Here is a 16,808-nt window from a genome sequence, read left to right as displayed (position 1 = left end):
CCAACCCTCAAGAGCTGTGCTGCCTGTTTTAAAAATAAGAATCACATCTCCTCCCATCAGAGTTTATGGAACCTCCTTTGCTCCTGTTCACTCTTTAAACCTGTGTTGGAACCTGCCCCTGTCATCTGGGGATGAGGAATGTCTCTCTTTGCCAGAGGCTATCTTATCTCTGCTGTCGCTATCACAGCAGTGGGCCGTCCTCTTCCAAAGCAGAGGCCAAAGAGGCAGGGCCACCGTCTCTCCTGCCCCGTGCCAGCTCCCAGTGACACCAAGCTCAGCTCCCTGGGGCTGCACGGCCAGCTGTGGCAACATCTGACCGTCAGCCGGCCTCTCCCACCTGCTTGGGTCATCGTCACAGGCGCCCAGCCTCGCCACACTTTCTCTTTCCGGGCTCATGCTGGGGTGCTCCGCTCTCCCCCTGAGTTTGCCTGCCGTACTTTGTCCCTAATAATAACAAAGTTGGACTCGGGTGACCATGTGCAAACATTTCCTGTCAAGCCACCTTATTTCTAGGGCTCTGCCTGCTGTTCCCACAGCTGCTGTCACCACGGATGCTTGGTCTGAGCTGCCACTCCCAGCTGCCCAGTCAGGTCAGTTTGTGACACCTTTGAAGCAAAATGCCGAAGGGCAGCACCCAGGGAAGTCGCCGTGTGGCTTGTCCACCTCTGGGCTTACTTCTAAGGAAAAGATGGTCTCACACATCTGAGTATTAGGAATAAGACTTTTTAGATTGTTCTAGAACTTCTGGAGTCACTCTTGTATTCCTTTTCACCCTTGAACATTTATTTTTTAACTTCTATATTAGTGTCCTGTTTCTGCAGTAAGAAATTACCATAAGCTTAAGTGACTTAAATAACACACATTTGTTTCCTGACAGTTCTGTGGGCCAAAAGTCTGACGCAGGTCCCACTGGGCTAAAATCAAGTGGTAGTAAGGCTGCCTTCCTTTCTGGAGGCTCTAGGGAAGAATCCGCTTTTTTGTCTTTTCCAACTTCCAGAGCCGCCGACATTCCTTGGCTTGTGGTCCCCTTCCTCCCTCTTCAGAGCCAGCAATGGCACATCTCTGATCCTTCTTTCATGGTCATATTTCCCTCTGACCATAGCTGGGAAAGGTTCCCCATTTTTAAGCACAAAGTAATGAGATCAGACCCATTCTGACCATCCAGGATAATCTCTCCATCTCAAGGTCTATACTCTCATGTTTGTAGTCTCCTTTGCCATGTGAGGTAACATTTGTGTGCAGGTATCTTTGGGGACTCATTACTTCATCTACCAAAACTTCTATCTCCTCTTCTCTCTTTCCCCCCTCTCTCTCAAAACATAAATTCAGCACTGCAGATCATTTTGAAAATATATGATGGGGCCAGAGCCAAGTCTCATGAGAAGATGATAAAGATGGAGTAAATTTAGAGGCACCAAAAATAACCCTGTCCCTAAACAGCTGACCAACCAGCCTGCTACCGAACCTGACACTCACCCCACAATTAGATCACAATTAGAGTTAATATCTTCACTGAGCCCTTATCTTCAAAAGGCCATTATAATCTAAATGCCCACCTAGGCACAATTAACATTATCTAGTGACTGTTTTATGCCAGGAAGTTTAATAACTTTACTCTCTTTCAATCTTTTAAGGGTCCCTGATTCAGACCCAATGAAGTCCCTAAGAGGTCAAGTTCAATGACCAGGGCCACAGAGCTGATGAGCGGCAGAAGCAACCAAGTCGGCCAGCTGGACTCAGGCTTTCCTTTGACACCACACTTCCTTCCATCCACTGAGCAGGGAAAACACGCGTGTCACCTTTAACACATTTGTTGTTGCTGCTATCTAATGCATGTGTTACATGTATGAATATATTCATATAATTCCAGAGACCAGGATCCTGAGAATATGAAACATAGGTTATGCTAGCTTTGAGGTGCTTTGAGGGAAGTGAAAGAAAAGATATGGTTCATGGGGCCAATCCAATGGAGGGCCAGCCTTTGTTGGCCCAGAAGAGGCAGGCGTGAGGTGTTCTTGGTTCAGCAGGGTCACAGCTGGCCATGGAGGAGATATCGGAAGGACACGGGTGAAGAAGCACCAGGTTTCAGGATGAGACAGAACTTGTAATGGGCTACCTATGACTATCTACGACTGTGGCCCAAGAAACTGAGTATCATGCAATTCTCAACTAGGATTCCTATTTTCATTTTCAGTGTCTCTTTCATTTTTCTCTCATCTTTTCTCATAATAATGATTTTTCACAGAGTTACTATGTTACAGCCTAGATTCGGGTATGTGAAAAATGAAGTAATCCAAAGACGACTCTCTCCCATGCCAAATGACTACATAAAGAAAGCTAGTACACGTCATTTGGTTTGTATCACATATACATTTGTCAGAATTTCAATTAACAACGTTGAATGTTATGATATGAGACTACTCATATTTTATGCAAATAACTCCTCTTTTAGGTTCAGAGTTTAGTATAAAACCCTTTATTAGGAAAGGAGAATCTTATAATTGTACCCCTAACATAGTGGGACAGAAATTACTTACATCAATGCTGATGTGTATTTCTCCCTGAAGTGTTTTTAAACTTACCCCAAATATAACCTTGCTCTCTATTAATTTCTGGTCTATTTATATTAGGATTTAAGTCTTTGCAAACAGTGAAAGGAAAAAAACAATACTACTTTAATCACCTGAAGAGGAGGTAACGAGAAAAGCTGTGACCTACCCAACTCAATCCTTTCAATAGATGTGACCTCTTTATTTGAGAATGGAACTGATTCTAAGGTATTCTCACAATTCATAGCACCTTTATCCCTTTACATGAACTCAACTCACTCACTGCTCTCACTGGTCCTTCTAGCACATGCATGGAAAAAAACAAACAAAACAAACAAAAAACACCTGAAAGGTATGTAAAAGAATTCCACTGTCTCCTGGCAGCCTTGACTTTTACTCCAGCAGTCACTGCCAGCATTCTAATTCAGCACTAATGCTTCCACGTTGCTAAATACAGCTTTTAAGTTTCAGATGACCACTTTTGCTTCCAGGTTTAACAAAACTCAGGGAAATTGTTACAAAAGCTACCAAACTCAAAGAGGTGGGTGGGAAGATGAAAGAATGCATCAGCGTTGCTGAGACTGACTGATGTGGTATCTTTTTTTTCCGCATCCACGTGGACAGTATGATAATAAGTGGGAATTAATATTATCAATATGTTCAGATCCAGACACGGGGCCAGTCTTCTTTCTAATAGCTCTCCAGACTGTGTAGTTCTGACCCCCGAGAATGAGCGCTGCACTGAGCTTCCCTCTCTGCCCTCATCCAACCTTCTGTGAGGGTTTCTGCAATTCAGAAAGAATCCCCAGTCCGCAGTAGTAACTCTAAGAAAACGTCAAGTCTGGGAAGGCCCACTTGCAGGCATCACTTGCTAGCTGGAGACACAGGTGGTGGAGGAGTTAGATTAAAGCCCAAATAAGGAAGTCGAGCTCCTTTTCATCAGAGCCCAGACTAGGTGAGAAGAGGCTGAAATAAAAGGTTTGAAAGGTAAAGGACAGCAGCTGAGGGAGTGTCCCTTGAGTGGTACCACAGGTGCTAGATCATTGCAACACATGAAGGGGCTGCGGTACCGTCAGGGATCTGGGGAGAGTGGGAGAGGCTCGGAAGAAGTGCTGTGTGAAATCTCATGAGTCAAGGAGAAATACATAAAAGGACTGTGGAGAAGCAGGAGAGCCACAGCTTAGGGCAGATGTCTTGACAGTATAATGGACTCAATCAGGAATTTGTGATTTTTTTAGAGAAGCTCAACAGGCCGCAAGTAGACATAGAGGGCTTGTTCAGTGGAGGTCATATGTAGCGATGGAAATTACAAAAGCCTGCAGCAGCTTTAGATGGCAAGAGATTTCTGAGTGGAAGTGAGTTCCCTGTAGATACGGGTAAGAGCAGATGAAGGTTTGTGGACCAGGAGACCAGGGACAGTGGACGGAGGTTTTCCTTCAAAACAAAGAGCAGCTTTCGTGCACCTTGTGGGAGAGAGATGGAAGGTCAGATGCTTTCACAGGTAGAGACCTTGGCTGGTGGAGATCTTGGTGCAGTTCCTACTGAGGATGCAGTACATCTACCTTAGTGGGTAGATAATGAAGAATGATGTAAAGGTTACTAGAGTACATTTGGGCAAAGGAACTGTGAATAAGAGGTGACTTTGAATTTGAGAGGATGAGGGGAATAAAAGGAGGGGCAAGAAAGACGACGAGGCAGGTACTGCTAGGGTGGAGATGTGAACTAAGGGGACTCTGTGCTGAGGAACTGAAGTGGGTAATGGAACACAGAGTAACAGAATAAAGGAAAACCAACCAAAAGGCCAGCCCAGAGGTAGAGCGATGCCCCAGAAGTGGTCAGGGATATGAGACATATTGGAACTTTTCCTCTTGGACTTGTGGTTGGGGTGTGGTCCTCACTGCAGGGACTGTAAGTGATACGTGTTAGTTGGGAGATCCAGCTGCAGTTAATGTGAGCAGGTGAAGGAATGGGTGAGAAAATGATTTGAGGATACAGGAAAGTGTGTCCTAAGTAGGATGAAAGTTCCCAAAAGACCCCTGAAATTGTTTAGTGTAATAGATCTTAACCTTGGCTGCACAGTAGAATAACCCAGGCAGTGCTCAAACAAACAAAAAACCAAACCCAATACCTATACCGATCAGATCAGAACCTTTGGGTTGGGAGCCTCCAACAAGTCTCTTTTTAAAGCTTCCCAACTGACTCCTACGTGCGCTGGATAGAGAATTATTATTTAGGATTTAGGACGAGCATAAGTGAGGAGTGTGGTGGGCCTGAAGGAGGAGGTATTTGGAGAAGAGATGCAAAAGACAGTACTTATGGGTAAATTAGAGGAGCAGGGCGATGGGAGAGAGGCTGGCGGGAGCATTAGCAGGCGAGGTGCCAAGAGGGCAGAATTTAGGTAATGAAGGGCCTTTCTCAGTTAATCGGCCCCAAAGTTCCCATTCAAGCATGGGCATGAGGCAGTTTTGGCTGGACTGAGCTGTCTCTTCGGTATGTTGGTTTACCTATAACTAGGATTTTGGTACTTCTGCATTATTAAACGATCATGAGGTACAAGAAAGCCTTATCCATTATTCATGTTTCTTTCAGACTAAGTGCTGGATCCCCAGATGCTGAGAATTTATATATGTCTATTTGGAAAGCACTGACCATGATATAAACTGCTCTTGGGTTGTTTTTACTTCTCAAACCTGTTTGTCAGTCTTTCTCATCTCTTTTCACTAATTAACATAATCAAAATTATTTTATGAAATATTACTTTTTTTGCATGGATTGTACGTCTTTTGAGAAGAAAGGTCGAGAGTGACTGAGTATAAGAACTATTTGTGTGAATATAAAATGTGTTTCAGATATTTCAAATATGATGTAGATCTTCTACAGATGCTTTTTGCAATGATTTCTCTTTGAATTATTAAGAAGATTTGCCTTAATCAGACCCCATGGCTCGCCTACAAATACAGTTTTTCCTAAGAAGGATTTACGCCTACGATGATTTCTATCCAGACAGTGCCTTAACAGTATCGCCTTTGCAAGGAATACAAAAGACATAACCTTAAGCTTTACACTAGAGCTGTGTGTTCGCATCATTTATTTAACATCAGAAACTCCTACAGGCTCAACCATCAAAAATATACCCAGGGACCGAATATGTCTCATCTCCTCCATGGACACAACCTACAACACTCAGTTTTCATGACCCAGAACTATTCTCTGGATGGAAACTCCAGAAGGAAATACCCTGAATTTCAGAAAAAAAAAAAAAAATTCTTCTCTTGGCTTCCTAGATGCATCCTTCTCCTACTTCTCCCCTTCCTCCTCTGGGTACTCCTCTTTCTGTAGGTCTTTTGCTAGCTGCCCCCCTCCTCCCTTGCAATGGCAGGGCTCCCCTGGTCCCTGGGCTCTAGGGTGTGGCTCTCCGAGCAGCCCACTTTAGGAGCAGAGTCCAGACCGCAGCCAGCTGCCCGGGGAATGAAGCCTGCTTTCTCCACTCAGCAGCTGTGTGGCCTAGGGCAACTTACTTAACCTTTCTGTGCCCTGCACATCTGTAAAATAAGGATAATGGTGTCCTACAGGTTGTCGTAAAGATTCAATGAGTTAAGAAAAGACACTTAGGATCTTGCCCGGCACATAAGAAATTCTCGGTGATGTTTATTAGCTTTATTATTATTTTCTCCCTCTACTCTCCCTTGATATTCTCCTCAATCACCATGGAGGACAAATATCAATATTATATAGTTGGTTCCTGAGTCTCTGTCTCAGGAACTGCTCTCTGTTCAAAGAGCCACCCCTATATTTCTAACTGTCCATGGGGCACCTTTGTCCTGATGTCTAATCCATACCTCTAATTCAATATTCCAAAGGCAAAGTCACCATATCCACAGTCCAGAGCTACCTGCCCCTGAGTTTGCTACTGTTACTTACAGGCAGACTTGATCTTCTGCTCCACCCATTCAGGGTTAGTCACCAGGGCCTGCAAGAGTTACTTAATAGGGCTTTCGTACCTATTCCCTTCCTCTAACTCCTCTGTCTTCACTCCAGCTCTACCATGCTTTTCCTGACTCGATTCTATCTTTTCATTGACAGCAGACTAGTATTTCTAACATGTATTTCCAGTCATGTCTATCTTCTAGTTACATCTCTCTAGTGATTCTCCATTAACTCAAGAAACTGAATCTCCACTCCTCTCTCTGGTTGTCAAGGTCCATCCCAAAAAACCTCCTATCAATCATTCTAGGCTTTCTGGAAATAACATGCCGCATAGAATCTGTATTTACTGTTCCCTTTGTGCTTCTTCATGCTGTTCCCTTCACCCAGAAATCCTGTATTTTTTTCCCCATTACTGTTGGCCAAACCCTGCCTTCCTTTAAGGTCAATCTCAAATGTTAGCTCCTTTTCAGATGTTCTCAAAATAATATGATGCCTCCTTCTCCTGAATTCCCACAGAGCTCTGCATTCATCTACGGCATGTGTCACACTCTGACTTGCTTCGTAATCCTTTGCATACTTCTTTTATTCCTCTTTCCAGATCATAACTTCTTCAGAGGCACTTACTATATCCTTTAAAGCTTCAAATGGGAGAAAATGAATGGCAATAATGGCACCGAGAATTAAGCCTATTTATTCTGTAAAGCAGCAGCCTGTTGTCAAATGCTAACCCTCTTCCTCACGGTCCTCATAGAAAGAATGGGAGAGCACATAAGGAAGTTGCACACAAGAGGAACATAGAGTGTGAGCAATTATGCCAGTTCCTTTTATAGGAAGAACACAGCTGAGACACACAAGGAAGCAGCTTATTTACCATCCACAGGTCTCATTGCCAAATTCTTCCACTTCTAAATTTTTCATTAAAAGAAATCAAGGAGGGTAATAAACAAAAGTAGCCCTCGGGAGGAATCAGCGTAATGGAAACAGCTTCTTTATCAGCACGGCTTCAAGAAATGTCTAATTTGTTTTTGTAACTGCCATGTTCTGGGGCCAGACACTTGTGTTCATGCACACGGGTGCACGTACATACGCATGTCGTCTCTAGGTGTGAGGTGGGCGGGTCAGGCCGGAGTCACTTACCTTCAGGGCATCCTGAGTGTCATCCAGACAGTAGACCCGGAGGCTGTACTCCAGAGAGGAGCAGCAGAGCGGCCCGAAGATGGCCAGCGTCAGGCGCTTGGTGGCTGCTTTGGTGGTGGACTGCCCGACCAGGGAGTAGGTGCCAAGGTTCTCGGAGAGGAGGTGGCAGGCCTCTGCGTCCAGCTGGATGTAGCAGGGGGTGGTGAAGTTTTCCTCTCCGACCACCACCACATCCTGTGGGACGAGAAGGAAGGGGCAGCGACTGAGCCTCCTGGCTGCCGTGACCGTGGCCAACAGGGGTGCACAGATCAGCACTTCTCCTCCCAAGTTCTGATTACTCCTTTTCCTGCTCTTTTTTTCTTTCTCTGACTTTATTATACTTCTATCAATATTTCCATTCTTAATCATTCTCTCCCTTACTTCCCTTGCCTTTATGCTGATAACATGCTTTATGTAGAAGATCTTCATTTAGTCTTTTTTGATCTTCTAGGAATCTACATTGCTGGAATCTACCTAAAATTCCAAAAGAAATGTATAAGTTATCCTTTTAACTTCAGCATATTTGAGTTGATTATCTGTTTCTGATCATTTGCTTTAATCTCTAAATTGCTAATTTCATCCAAAAGTACTATCTTATTTCAATGTCATTTTAGCATAGTATTTTCCCCTGAAAATCTAGGGGTTTGAAAAGAATTTTTAAAAAAGAATTAGGGAAATTAAAGAATTATGCAATACCATTCTACTAAGTTCTTCCAAACTCACCCATCACTTACTTTCCAAAGCAATACACTGCTTTTCCTCATAATCTGGGCTCTTGGACTTTGCGAAAAGCACAGCATGGCAAACTCTATGCATTTGACACATTATTTTTCTGTTTATTTTTCATGTAAGCCTTTAAGCAGTCTCACGTTTTAGATTGTTAACATTCAGCAAGAAATAAAAATAAGTGAAACTGATGAGTTTTATAAAAATAGTTACTAACTTAACTAGGTTTTGAGTTAACCAAATGACTCAGGCCACAGAAGAAATCATCTGAAAGACCAAGCATAGAATCTATAAAACAAGGGTCACAATTCCACATGCCTCCCAGGGCAGAATGGTAACAGGAACGTGTGAAGCAGGTAGGGCAGAGGGTAATAAGGAGTGGTGGAGACTGTGGTGAAGCAGAGCACAAGCCTGTCTAAAGAGCTCAGTCTCCGCCTGGCTTCAGCCATTGCGGCCATGCAGGGGTGGGCTCTCAGTACTTTAACTGTAAGCATCTTTGCCGTAGGCATTTTTGCCGCGTAACTGATTGGCTATAAAGCAATTTTGCTGTAAAAGATGAAACAGCAATAAATAAAAGAGGGACATTAACAAAAATAAAAAAACATGAAAAATGAATAACAAAAGTAGAAAGACTTTATTATGAACTACAAAATATTTTAAAACATTTGAAATGTGTGTAGATTCATGGCAGTACTGTGCAAACAAATGATTTTATTTAGTGGGTTGTACCTAAGCACTTGTCTTCAAAGTCTTTCATTTGTAGTAGTATACATATTTTTGCTTGTTGGTTCAGCTCCTCATTTGGCATTCCACTTTTCTTTTTCGCTAAAATTTCTTCTTCATTAAGAGAGGAATCAGTTTCCACATACTGGGATGCATATTTATAACTGAGCTTTGTATTATGGTGTGGAAGCCCCTGCACTGTTGTTTGTTCTTGGTACATATTGTTACATGTCCCTTGACAGATGTTCCAAAGTTCTATGGGACATGTGGGCTCGACTCAGTGCCTTTTTGGCCACTGGCCTCTTTCAGATTTATGTAATATTAAAAATGGTAGTACTGTGTCAGTGGAGAGATGAAACCAAGCTGTCAACCAGTTGAAACCGAACTGTCCACCAGTTATTTTATCTTTTACAGCAAAATTGCCTTAAGGCCAATTAGTTATGTGGCAAAAATGCTTGTGGTAAAGATGTCTATGGCAAAGATGCTGACAGTAAAAGTACCAGGCATGGCAGGAATGCAGGACCAGTGAGGACACAGCCTTTAGTTTTTCAAGAGAGGCTGTAAGTTCAGATTATTATGTGAAATCTTCCAACTTTTAACTAATTCAAATTTAAAAGAAAATTTCAGTTGGGAGAAATAAAACCCATGTGTGGGCATGATTCAGCCTCTGCATTAGGCTACTTAATCTCTGCAGAGACAGCAACCATAGTTCCTTTGCTTCATACTGTATCTCAGAGGGCCTGGATCATGGTGAACAAATGGTTATTTGTCAAAAACATGAACAAATGTTTCATCATAAATTGAGTCCCTGGGGCTGGACAAAGCTATGAAAGGAGCCACCTCAGGTAGCTGTTAGTTAGGCCATGCAACATCACCCAAGCTAAAGTAAGGACTGTGTTTTAATAGCAGCCATGAAATCATTTCTTCAGCTAAACCTGTACCCAAAGATAAAGCTTAAACTGAACTGGAAAGGAGAAAAAGGAGCTCAGCACTTCCACGTTTATTCCAGCCCCAAAAGGACACCTGCAGAGAAGCTGCCTTCTCCAGCACGGCAAGGGCAAGGCTCAAGTGTCATTTCCTGATGGCATGTTACAAAAAATCTCCTAGAAGAAATGGCGGAGAATAAAGATGCTCCATGTTCCTGTCACAAATAGAAGAGTGTTTTCATAAGGACTTCCTTCCTCTACTCTTCACATCTTTTTTTTTCTTTTCCTCTTATTATTGTTGTTATTACTCAAATCCAGAAATAGGGTATTAGGGTAATAGGCAGAGAATTGTGCAAATAATTTAGGATCCCTTGAGATAAAGACTTCGGGATGTTTTTGAGATAAATCATTTAAACTTAAATGGAATTGAAGTTAGATCTGGTAAAGTCCACTCTTAACGTAATGTATAGCCCTAGACGTCAATTCAGGACCTCTGGCAATGAGTGACCCTTCACCTTCATGTGGTCAAGAGGAGAGCACATCCATATAGAGGGGACACTCCAGGTAATTCCAGGTATGCCCTGCTACGCTTCTACCTCCACTACTACTTCTTCTTAAAATATTAGGGGTTTGAGTGTTCATGCATATTTTTTTTTCCTAAAAGAAAAATACTGAGGGACTTCCCTGGTGGCGCAGTGGTTAAGAATCTGCCTGCCAATGCAGGGGACATGGGTTCGAGCTCTGGTCCGGGAAGACCCCACATGCCACGGAGCAACTAAGCCCATGGGCCACAACTACTGAGCCTGAGCTCTAGAGCCCGCGAGCCACAACTACTAAAGTCCATGTTCTGCAACAAGAGAAGCCACCGCAATGAGAAGCTTGCGCACCGCAACCAAGAGTAGCCCCCGCTCTCCACAACTAGAGAAAGCCCGCACACAGCAATGAAGACCCAATGCAGCCAAAATAAATAAATAAATAAATAAAAATAGAAAAATACTGTAAGTAATCACAAAATATATCCAACATGCATATTGGATAATTCTCTTTATAATGACTACACAAATCATTTTTTTTTAGGTATTAGGTATAAAATATTCATGGTAAATATAACACATCCTTTTGCACTTAATTTCAGGTGCTAACTGCAGGGTTCTGATGTAAAGAACACGATCTGTTTAAGGCACTGTCCTTAAGAAGTTCTGATGGCAGCAGTTACAGACAGTCAAGTTGCCAAAGACGTTCTTCATTGTACTGGAGCTTAGGATACACCCTTCCTGTTTTGCCAGGTTAAGTTCAGACCTATATTCCTGGGACCTGTTAGCAAGTAAGTGTCTAACATTTTCTGACCCAGGTGCAATGTTTCTCTACCTGAAAATTAAAATAATAAAATATATATATATAGTTTCCCTTCCCAAGATAGTATGTATATGCAAATGGGACTTATGTAAGACTCTTAAGTACACCTTCCCTATGAGTTAGCTAATGCTTGACCATCTTTTTCTTTGTGCCTATCAGTCAGTAGATAAAACACTCAGGAACCAGTGTCTGTCTGTCTGTCTCCCCCTCTCTCCTCTTTGTCTTCCTCTCTCTGTTCCTCTCTCTTTCATTTTGAGTATAAGCTAAAATTCCACTCATGTGTTGCTTTAAAAATAAAAGCCTTCCCATAATTGCCCTTGCTTATCTGCATGGATTGCTCCTGGGTTCTATCTTTATCTCAACAGAAGCTCACCTCCCACTGTCCCTGCGCTGCCTGGTTCTTGAGCTGTATCTTCCAGTCCTCGGTATTGGGATCTGCGCAGTGATGCATAGTGAGGATGACAGGGCGGGTCAGCAGAGCTCCTGGAGGCCCACAGCTCACCACAGGGGTCAAGAGTGTCTGAGAGTCCTCCATGGGCGGCCTAGGAGGAGAGCAGAGATCTGCGTCATGCAAGTTCCATAGTATTTATGTACTACGTACTCACTGAGATTTCAGATCTAAAGTTGCACAAATAGCTTCTTCTTGGATTTTTTTTTTTTTTTTTTTTTTTTTTTTGTCGGGGGCAGGGGGCAGTGGTGGGGTTGAGGCAGAATTAAATGGGAAGACATGCACTTTATACCAAGACTTTGATCTTGCAAGACTTGAGGTCTTTCTAATAATAGTGAATCTGCCTGCATATCTTTGATCCCTCCCTTCAGACACAGGTCTGCCTTTGCTAATTTCCTCTGAATTCATGTACTGATACTTTCAGGATGGAATGAGAAGGAACAGGGTCCTTATGAAGTTACATAAGCATCTTTTCTGATAATACTTGCCAGTCGTTTCACAGAGTTTTACATACTTCCGTGTTTTTAGGACCTAACTTGAAAAACACTTCAAAAAAATCACTTTAGAATAAGGACACCCTAGAGCTAAACTTCTTCCAAATGACTTTCAGGAATAATTCAGGCTAGTATAGCAGATTCATTTTTTTCAAACATGACCAAGAAAGAATGTAGAACTGTATTTCTATAGCAATTTAAAATGATGTTTCTCTACATGTATACTTCATACTCTGAGAATTTGGGTGGAACGAATTTCAAAGATCCAAATTCTTTATTTTTACATGTTTTTTTTTTAATTGCCTATTTTTTCCCCCAACAAGATTGTAACCAACAGCCAATGAATAAATTAACCCAAGCTGTCAGTTGATATGTGAGGAAGTAGCCCCAAAGCGTTGAGTGGATTGCCCCAAGTCTCACAACTAACAAGCACCGGTGCTGGTGCTGGGACTACAACCAATGCCTTTGCAAAAACAATACAACTATGTTGTCAGAATAGCATGAGTTAAGAAATCCTGGACTCACAAAATTTTAGAGGAGGAAGGGCCCTCAGGGCCAACAAGCACAGAACTTCTCTACAAGATGCTGACATGTGGTTAGTGCTTTAAACTCATCCAAAATTGCAGTCCACTACTACTGAGGGGTCAACTCATCTATTATCAACTCAATACTTAGAATGAATACAATCTGTCTTCCTGACACTTCTCTCCACATATCCTGACCGGCTTTCTCTCCACTTTGGCATGAAAGAGCCTCTCAAGCACTTAGAGATTATTACGGTATCTCTAAAACGTCATCTTCTTCCAGATGAAAGCGCCTCAATTTTTGCAATTTCAACTAGAAAAGCATGGTTTCTTGATCTCTCCCTATAATTCTATCTTTATTTTCATAGAGATGTCTGTCAGTGTTTCACTATCTTCCCTAGAGTGAGGCATCTTGAAATGAGTGTAAGACAGTCACCCCTTAGTATCCATGGAAGATTGGTTCCAAGGACCCCCCGGCAGACACCAAAATGCCTGGAGGTTCAAGTTCCCTATATAAAAGGGCACAGTATTATATAAAATGGCATATAACCATTATGTAAAAATTATATAACCATTATAAAAGTTTTGTAACCATTTATAACCAAAAAATTATATAACCATGATATAAAATGGAATATAATCTACGCACATCCTCCCACGTACTTTAAATCATCTCTAGATTACTTATGATACCTAATACAACGTAAATGCTATGTAAGTAGTTGCCAGTGTGCTGCAAATTCAAGTTCTGGTTTTTGGAACTTCCTGGAAAAAGTTGTTTTTTCCAAATATTATTGATCCAAGGTTGGTTGAATCTGCAGATATAGAACTCACAGATACAGAAGGCTGACTGTTCTCAGGTATACAGTATAGGGGGACTACTGTTTTCTCTGCTTTGGGATATGTAGTTATATCAGTGCCTCACGAAATTGTTGCCTTCGATCATTCTCAATTATTTATATTATTTAGCAGAATTGAGTTAGATGGGAAGATAAGAGATAACATGGTTAAACATGTCCTTTATAAAAGGAGGCAATGAAGCCCCAAGAAGGTTAAGTAATTTGTTAAAGCTAACCACTATGTATTCCTAACATGAAAGGCTCTTAGTCTCTCTTTGTAGGTCTGTGGTTGCAATGATGGCTTTTGAACCTATACAGAGAAATTTATATTTAGCCATCTAATTTTACTTTAATTGTTTTAGGAAATTTTTCAGGTCATCTATTTCTTAATGCTATGTCTTTCCTCCATATATTGGCTATCTCTTCTAGTCTTTTATCTTCCATAAATTTGATATGCCTGCCATTTATGTTCTCATTCCAATCACTGATAACACTGTAATACAAGAACAGGGCAAAGACAGAGACCTTTTCAAGGGCACTACTTGAAACCTCTCTCTAGTCTGACATCAATACTTTGAGTTTAGTACAGTCAAACACAAACCCATTAAAATGTACATTGTCCAGTTCATATCTTTCCATTTCATTCACATGGATATTACAAAGGTCATATCAAATTCCTTTACAATCGCCACAGTCACTTGAAATGGATTTTCCTCTAGTCTTTATCTATGGTTAATATAGAAATACCACATAATCTAGAAGTTAGCTTCTATCTATGGCTTACCCTCACTTAACACTCAATGAATGATAGAAGCTGTTATTATTTTTTTCATATTGTTGGAAAACTATTCTCCACGCATCTCTCATGTTTCTGCATGGTCCCGACTGTCTTTCAAGACAACTGTAGAGCAGTCTCCTTGGAAGATAAAGATAGTGCTTACCTCTGGAGCAAATGGCAGACATGTCTACCTCCCATTATAAAACCCTCAGGTTCCCTAAACTCAATGGTATATTCCTGGAATGGAACCACTGAGTGTGTAGATGTCCTCTGACTGTCTTTACATCACCCTTTCAGAACTTGGGGAACTGGCACAAAAATGGAAATACTTTAGATAGTGCTCTTGCTGTGAGCAATAAAGTATCCTTTGTCTCTGACTCAGGAGTCTTGTGTCATTTATCCGCATCTACAAAACTGTGGCAGCCAACTTGGTAGGTCACAAGTAAGGTCAAATCTTAGAAATTCCTAAGTTCTTGGTGATTATTATCATCAGTGCTAAAAACTCAGTTAAAATTTGGCATATTTTCCCCTTAGTAAAACTTGGCTATCAGTGCTTCTTCTTTTATTCTAAAATTTCACTAGAATCTCCCAACCCGTGACTTTCTTTTCCTCCTATTCAGGAAAAGATTTTTTTAAATTATCTCTTTTTAGTCTTTTAATATCATCTCCCTTCTCACTGAATAATAACATAGTTTTATTAAATCTAAAGTTATCAAAGTACTTGGAAATGTACTTATATTTGGAATTATAAGGTGAGTGGTAGCTTGAGAACTCATTACCATCCCCTTTTGGTTTTCATTTCCCCTTTACGCAATTTGTCCTCCTTTGTTCCAGTCTGAAATTCATTCTCTTAGAACATGAGTGAAGTCTTGCTTTCATTGTGCCACAGCTGATATTACACTATCTGCCTTAAACAGTAACTATACTCTTGTTTAATTCTACTTTTCCTACTGGGGCAAAAAAAGCAATGGCTGCATTTTCCTGCGCGCTACCCTTACCTTTTAGTTACAAGTGTATCTTGAGAACGAGCATTAAACTTTTAAAGAAAGAGAGTAAAGTGGAATCCATTTCAAGTGGTCCTTGCAATAGAGTTGGGGATTGGAAGCATCTGTCTCTCAGTCTGCTGTTAGCAGCGGGTGCTTGAGGCAGGAGGAGGAGGGATTCTTCTCATCACTGAGTTGGAACAGAAGGGAGAAGACTCCCTGCTGCGCTGGGGTGCCGTCAGACCTGCACTCCCCTGGCATGCAATACTGATGGGCACCATTCTTGGAGGAGGGATAGCAAGGGAAGGAAGGGGCAGTAGGTGTCAAAAGAATTTATTTACCCAGTGAAGTGCAAGAATGTAATGAATAGGGAATTGGTGATGTGGAATTCATAACAGGGAATGGAAAACAAAGAAGTAATAATGATAAGAATCTTTTTGGGTTTTCAAGATGAAAGAAGTAGCACTGAAATTGGAAACATCTCCAAGCATATATGGAAGGAGCCACCTAGGGAAGGTTAAGATTTAACTATGTGAAACCAAAGGTCAGAGCATTTAAATCCACATTTCCTTTATTTACATAAAGGGAGGATATTAAAATACATAAAACAAAAATAGTATAAAATAAATATAAAAAAATCTGTTTTACGTTTTTGCAGAGAAGGGCTTTACTTCATTAAGTCTCATGTGTTTTCTAAGATATTTAAGCAAACATTCTGTAAATATTAATTGCAGATGATATGGAAATAAACTCAAAGCAAAAATTAGCTGCAGAAACAGCAATTAAGTAGAAATCCAGTAATGAACAATGATTAAAGTTTTAAAGGCTTTTCAAAGTCCAACAAGGATAATATCATGGTAAATGTCGGATGCGTTCTGAGGACTCTAGGACAAAGCCCTCGGAGAGGAGTTTTAGTTTCCTGTCAGATTTTCTTATCCTTTGCTTGCTGTTATCAGCGAGGACAACTCCTCCTACACATAACTGCACAATTCACAAAACTTTCATAAAAGCTATTGCATTTGCTGCCCAGGGCACACCTGCTAAGGTAGTCAAGATAAGTGTTTATATTACCTTTTTTTTTTTCCCCCAAAAGAGGAAACTGAAAGCTAGAGAAATTAACACACTTGCCCAAAGCCACAAAGCTAGTCATAGGCAAAGTTAGGATCCAAAAACAAGTCAATTGGTTTCTTTCACACAGTGGTATATTCTGGGTTGCTTATCTAGATTTACAGCCTTGAGAAATTTCTGTGATGTTTGCTACAGCAAGCTCAAAACTGCTTCCTGAAAAGAATCTTTCTCCATCTACCTCTGTGTAGAGACGAGATGCCTTCTATTAACACACATGTCTTTTGTCAGGTC

General features: G+C 41.3%; 1 protein-coding gene across 2 annotated transcripts in view; it reads right to left on the bottom strand.

Moving 5' to 3' along the window:
* Window positions 1-16,808, bottom strand: part of UNC5C (unc-5 netrin receptor C) — a 396,852-nt gene that overhangs the window by 16,394 nt on the left and 363,650 nt on the right. For both annotated transcript variants that reach the window (XM_067736918.1, XM_067736920.1), the window contains 2 exons: window positions 11,757-11,925; window positions 7,614-7,847 (listed from right to left, as the gene is read on the bottom strand). In XM_067736918.1, coding sequence (XP_067593019.1) covers window positions 7,614-7,847; window positions 11,757-11,925 — 403 coding nt within the window. The remainder of the gene's footprint in view (window positions 1-7,613; window positions 7,848-11,756; window positions 11,926-16,808) is intronic.

The sequence above is a fragment of the Pseudorca crassidens genome, chromosome 4 (assembly GCF_039906515.1).
Source record: "Pseudorca crassidens isolate mPseCra1 chromosome 4, mPseCra1.hap1, whole genome shotgun sequence".
NCBI lineage: Eukaryota > Metazoa > Chordata > Mammalia > Artiodactyla > Delphinidae > Pseudorca > Pseudorca crassidens.
This window is presented reverse-complemented; position numbering and strand designations above follow the sequence as displayed.